This window comes from Archocentrus centrarchus, chromosome 17 (genome assembly GCF_007364275.1).
Source record: "Archocentrus centrarchus isolate MPI-CPG fArcCen1 chromosome 17, fArcCen1, whole genome shotgun sequence".
Classification (NCBI taxonomy): domain Eukaryota; kingdom Metazoa; phylum Chordata; class Actinopteri; order Cichliformes; family Cichlidae; genus Archocentrus; species Archocentrus centrarchus.
Window position 1 is genome coordinate 33,581,528 of NC_044362.1, and position 6,099 is coordinate 33,587,626.

A 6,099-nucleotide genomic window follows, 5' to 3' on the forward strand; every position below is an offset into this window, starting at 1 on the left:
CACACACACACACACACACACACACACACACACACACACACACACACACACACACACACACACACACACACACACACACACACACACAGACAGACCTGGAAGGGGAGCAGAGAAATCTCTGCTCTGCTTGTAAAGATCTCACCCTAGAACAAATAGCATTGCGTTGTTATTTTTTGAAAATGATCAAGAGTTTCAGGAATTTAGACAGCCGGATTTGCAACATAGACAGAGAAATAAAGATGGAGGCTTGGATGTGATTTGGGTGAGGTGGGAATTGGAAGGAGGCGGGTTGCATGAGTGAGTCTGCAAGGAAGAATGAAAGGTAAGTAGTGAGATTTAAGAATCAAGAAGAATTTATTGTCATTATACGTCAAGACATATAATGAAATTACGTTCCACAACACCCATCCAAGAAATACAGACAAACAAACAAACATGGGGAGGTAGGTGAACTGTGGCCATGCTGCCCCCCTTCTGGAGTGCTGCCATTAAAAAGACAGAAACAATAGCAAAAAACATATAAGGATGAGTGTCACGGCACGAGGAAGGAGAGGACACACAGGCAGTTGCTGATGAGAAAAAGGTGTAAGTTTATTTACAGTGAACTGTGAGAAACGTGAGCGCAGGAATGTCCAGGGAATGAGGGAGGAGCGGCAGCTGAGAGCGGGAGGTGAGGTCCGAGGTGCTGGAAGGAATCCAGAGAGAGGAGGGGAGGAAGGGCAGGTGAGTGAGCGAACAGGTGAGTTCCAACTGCCGCAGCAGGCACGGTGTGGGAGGCAGTGACAGGACCAGAAGGCTTCCGAGCGAGCGGGCTGGAACAGACACGAGGATCTGGGAGAGACAATGCAGAGCAGGTAAGTCACGAGAATCACACATGAAAGCAAGTCACAGGATTGAGGCCGACACTAACTGAAAAGTTGTCAATGATCCAGCGATGAGTCGAGGTCTGCTGTCATCTTAAGAAGGCTGTGATGATTGCCTCAATGGAGAACAGGTGTGGAGCAGCTCCATGGAGGGACCGCCCTCACATACCAGAACCCACAGGGCATGACAATGAGTGAGAAAAAAAATTCATCTCATACTTTGTATACATACATACATACATACACATACACAGTATAAGTTTACAAAATCCTCTGCAATAGTGCAGGAAACATGGCAGGAAGCATGGGAGCACTAGGGTGGGGAGGGACAGGGATGGGAGGAAGCCAGCGGAGGCGAGGGGGGGGGGGGGGGGGGGGGGGTCGGGCTACTGTGGGGCTGACTCAAACTCCCCTCCTCAGCTAACAGTGCTGATAAGAGGTGGAAAAATGTTCATCAGCAGCTCAGTCAGGGAGATCAGTCCAACACAGGTCAGAAGAAGACAGGACAGCGCGCGGGGGGGGTAGAGCATCTGTTTACAAAACATCCAGGAGACATTTTGATAAGTGTTTGTTAGTTATTTGATCAAAACAATGGTGTTGAGAGACCAGCTGAACAGATCCATAATTATAAATTCCAGTTCGGAAGCTTTGTGAAGAGAGGCTCTAAGCAGCAAAGCAGGGGAAAAAGTACTGGGAGAGAAGAAAAGTGTGACCGTCTCTGCTGAGAGCTGAAGTTTAGTTTGCATGTCTACAGTACCACAGGGGATTTAAAATAAAAAATTTGAGAAATGATTGAAGTGCATTAGCTTTTTCAGTAACTGGTTATAGTAACTTTCATATTTTGAAGCGCAATCAAAAAACATCTACATGACAATATGTTAAGGAAAATCAGACTTTTCACACTTGCAGTGTGGTGTTGACAAATGACATGTAAGGGCTAATTAAACAAAAGGTTTTTAATATATTGATACATTAATAATAAATAAATTATTAGAGTGGAATTACTGTACACAATATGTAATTTGTGTTTTGTTTTGTTTTTTTAAATTAAAGGTGTTTTTAAAATCAGAAAATCACAGCGGCTCAGGGGTCCAGTGGGAACAGATGGTTGAGGTTTGTTATGACAAAACGCACACACACACGCACACACGCACACACACACACACACACACACACACACACACACACGCAGGTCTTCAGGCTCTGTGGGACCATTTCACAGGTCATATGACTAATGCACAAAATGATCCTTCTACTCCAATCAGAATAACATTATCAGATGATGATGATTAAAAATCTATATAGAAGATGTGGCTGAGCGCGCTCTCAGCTCTGCTGTTATTTCTAAGCTGACAGCTGCACATTAGAGCTCTGAAACTAAATTCATTTAAACATTAAAAGCTCACTTCAAATATCGAAGCAGAAAATAAAATAGCCTAATAAATGAGATGTGGAAATTAGTTTAGTTTGTGTTCTAGTTGCTGCAGTTTCAGCAAAAGTGTAAAAGAGTCTCAGCAGCAGATTGAAACCAACTACAGTAATATTTATAGATAGTCTGGATCACCAGATTAACACATGCATATTCATTTTAATACAATGTTTTGCAAATAGTGAAAAAAAATACTCAAAAAAACAGACAAAAACTATCTGTCTCATATAAAGTATTAGTAAAGTATTAAAGTATTTCTGTGAACTTTTTTTTTTTTTTAACATTTTCTATTTTTATTTTTTCTTTCTTCCAAGGGAATGGCATAATGCCCAGATTAATTTACAGTTGGCAAGTGCCTCAAAATTAATTTAAAGGTTGGGTTGATGCTAATGTGCAGCTCCAGCCCTTCCAGTTTACAGGCAGACTGGCCAAATTTCTGGTGACTGATTTGTGGTGTTACCTTTGAATTATGTAGCTACCTCTCCAGTGGCAATATTGGATTGTAAATTAGTAGTTTTGTTTTGCAGTATTTTCACTTTGTGTTCTGCTTTGAAGCAGAGTGTATCCAAAAATATTTTTTACTACATAAATTGAAGACATTTGTTCTTGTAATGCACAGTGAGGCAGACACTTGAATCCTCAACAATAACTTGTTGACACTTAAAGAATGGAGAAAAATGTTTTTTTAGGTTTTATGTCTTATATATTTTAAGAGTTGTACTGTAGAGGTATACGATGAAGTACATTAATACCCCACTAATCATGTGTATTGCTGGTTTCTTGTATTGCAGATCCAAACCGCAGACAACCTACAACAAATAATAAGACGGACGATTCTCTCTGACAGCAAAGACTCTTTCTTTCTTTTATGTTTCAAAAATAATCCTTGTTTCAAACTAATTTAATTCAAATTCTTTGATTTTTAATTCCTCGAATTCCACATAATCGCATTTTATCATCGAGTTAAATCATTGTTTTTATGGTTATGGTCAAATGCTAATAAAACAGAGTCAGCTGAGGCTTCACAATCAAATGATTGTCCTTCAGTGAAGGAAGATCTAAGGAAATGACTTGCTGATGCTATTAAAGAAAAAAGCAGACACAGCCAGGACTTCCTCCTGGTCATAAAATATCCCTGAATCCAGAAAATCTGAATGTAGCTGGATGCAAGCTTTTCAGTTTTGGAAAAGAGCTGGTCAAAGAAAATCGCACCATCATGGTTCTTGGAGCAACTGGTGCTGGGAAGTCAACTCTCATCAATGGGATGATCAATTACATTCTAGGTGTTAAATGGGAGGATGACTATCGCTTTAAGTTAGTAGATGAAGATCAGTCAAAATCACAAGTTCACAGTCAGACTTCTGAAGTCACTGTGTACAAAATCCACCACCAGGAGGATTTTACAGTCCCGTTCTCTCTGACCATTGTGGACACTCCAGGATTTGGAGATACGAGAGGCATAGAAAGAGACGGCGAGATTGTAGAACAGCTCCGTAACCTCTTCTCTGCTCAGCACGGTGTCAGTGTCATTGATGCTGTGTGTTTTGTCGCTCAGGCTGCTTTAGCACGACTCACAGCAACACAGAAATATGTGTTTGATTCAGTGCTCTCGATCTTTGGCAAAGATGTGGCAGAAAACATCAGGATTCTGGTGACATTTGCAGATGGTCAGAAACCTCCAGTTCTAGAGGCGATCAATGCTGCAGGAGTCCCATGTCCTAAAATCAAAGACGGGCAGCCAGCTCACTTCAAATTCAATAATTCAGCTCTGTTTGCAAACAACAAATCACCTGAAGCTGATAGTGTGAGTGATGATGATGAAGGCAGCTTTGATCAGATGTTTTGGGAGATGGGGACAAAAAGCATGAAGAGATTTTTTGATGCTCTGAATGTCATAGAAACAAAAAGTTTGACAATGACAAAGGAGGTCCTCAGAGAAAGAAAGCAGCTCGAGATTTCAGTGGAGAATCTGCAGAAACAGGTTAAACTTGGATTAGCAAAGCTTGAGGAGATAAAAGAGACGAGTGACAAACTTAAAGAACATGAAGCAGAGATCAGCAGAAACGAGAACTTTGAGTTTGAAGTTACTGTCAAAAAACCTGTTCAGGAGGATATTTCCCACACTGGAAACTTCATCACCAACTGTCAGCAGTGTCATGTCACCTGTCACTTCCCCTGTTACATACCAAATGATGCAGAAAATAATGGGTGTGTAGCAATAGGACCAGATGGATGCTGTACAGAGTGTCCAGGCAAATGTATCTGGAGTGTACATTATAATCAGAAGTACAAATGGGGATATGAAGACGTCAAAGAAAAAGAACAATAAAAGAGCTGGAAAAAAGGTTTCAGAGAGCCAAAGGAGAGAAGATGACTGTTCAGAAAGTGGTTGGTAGACTGAAGGATGAGTATAAAAGTTTGCAGGATGAGGTGGTGAAACTGATGCAGAGATCTGCAGAGTGTCTGAACAGGCTCAAAGAGATCGCACTAAAGCCAAACCCTCTGTCCACTCCAGAGTACATCGACATGCTCATTGAAGGAGAGAAACATGAGGGCAAACTAGGCTGGAAGGGACGAGTTCAGGCTCTGATGAAGATGAAGGAAAAAGCAGAGACTATGGCTAAAGTAGAGAAAGGAGAGAAACTCCTCCATCACCAAGAATCACTTGATGTTAAACCTGAGCCATAAATCATACTGAGTGAAACAGTGATACAGGGCAGAGTTACAGCAATAATTTCACTTGTTCATTTTTTAGTTCTAATAAAATTAATATGGGCTTCACTTGTCTGACAATAATTATCTTTTATTTCCTGGTTTAACAAATTTTTTTACTCCTGTTTGTTTGACACACGCTGCTCTCAGCATCATAATATTATTATTTTTTTATATTGAACTAAAATGTAATAATTTAATTAAAAACTATATTTCCTTTTCTAAGCTTTAAACTAAAGCTTAGAATTAGAATTAATCGCATTTTAATCACATTTGCATATTTAACATGAGAAATATTAATTTAAGTTTGGTTGATGAATGAATCAATATACATAAGCTTAAACTTCAAAATGTTGATTTTCCCACCAGTCTACTACACAGACCAACAAGGGTGGAAGTGCTCCTGTGATAAGCAAACTCCTGAAATTAAAGTTAAGCTTCATAACTGGATAGTTTTATTCAACATTAATGTCTCACTTAATATAGTTGAAATTAATCATTCTCTCAGCTGTATTCCTTGATGTTGTTATGCTTGTTTTAACAGCTTATTTTGAATAAAGACTTAAAATTAAACCACAAAAAGGAGAAAAAGTTTGTTCTCCGTTTAACAGCTGCTTTTACACAGCTGTGCTTCGCACTCACGGTTGCTAGGCGACATGAGCTACGCAGAGGTGAGGGCAGCTGATGTGAAGGCTAGCTGCTCACTTCCGGCCTTTGTGGTGTTCGTGGGCTGCGAAGGACGTGGGCCGGGTCCTTCAAACGATGCGGCAGCTGAATTTGGACATTGTGCGTCGATATAATTTGTATGCCGGGAACTCGTGCACTGAGAAACGTTCCACGGTGCAAAGTGCGTTAAAATGAGTTAAAATTTTAATTAGTTAATTTCCCCGTAATTAATTAATTGAAATTAACGCGTTAAAGTCCCAGCCCTACTTTAAACCTTTTGCAGATGGAAACTGAAATGTCACTGATATATGAAACTTTTGTCTGTTTTGAGTTATATTTTACTGTAGGAATCACATCAAATATATTTTTTAAATTTCCAGAACATTCAGACAATAACCCACAGTTGGGTCAGTTCCAACAGCCACTTCT

The 6,099-nt window shown here is 40.0% G+C and overlaps 1 protein-coding gene across 1 annotated transcript; it reads left to right on the forward strand.

Moving 5' to 3' along the window:
* Window positions 1-639: 639 nt before the first annotated feature.
* Window positions 640-4,621, forward strand: LOC115796271 (uncharacterized). Its single transcript, XM_030752596.1, has 2 exons — window positions 640-739; window positions 3,438-4,621. The coding sequence occupies exons 1-2, from the start codon at window positions 640-642 to the stop codon at window positions 4,619-4,621; spliced, it is 1,284 nt and encodes a 427-aa protein (XP_030608456.1).
* The last annotated feature ends 1,478 nt before the right edge of the window (window positions 4,622-6,099 follow it).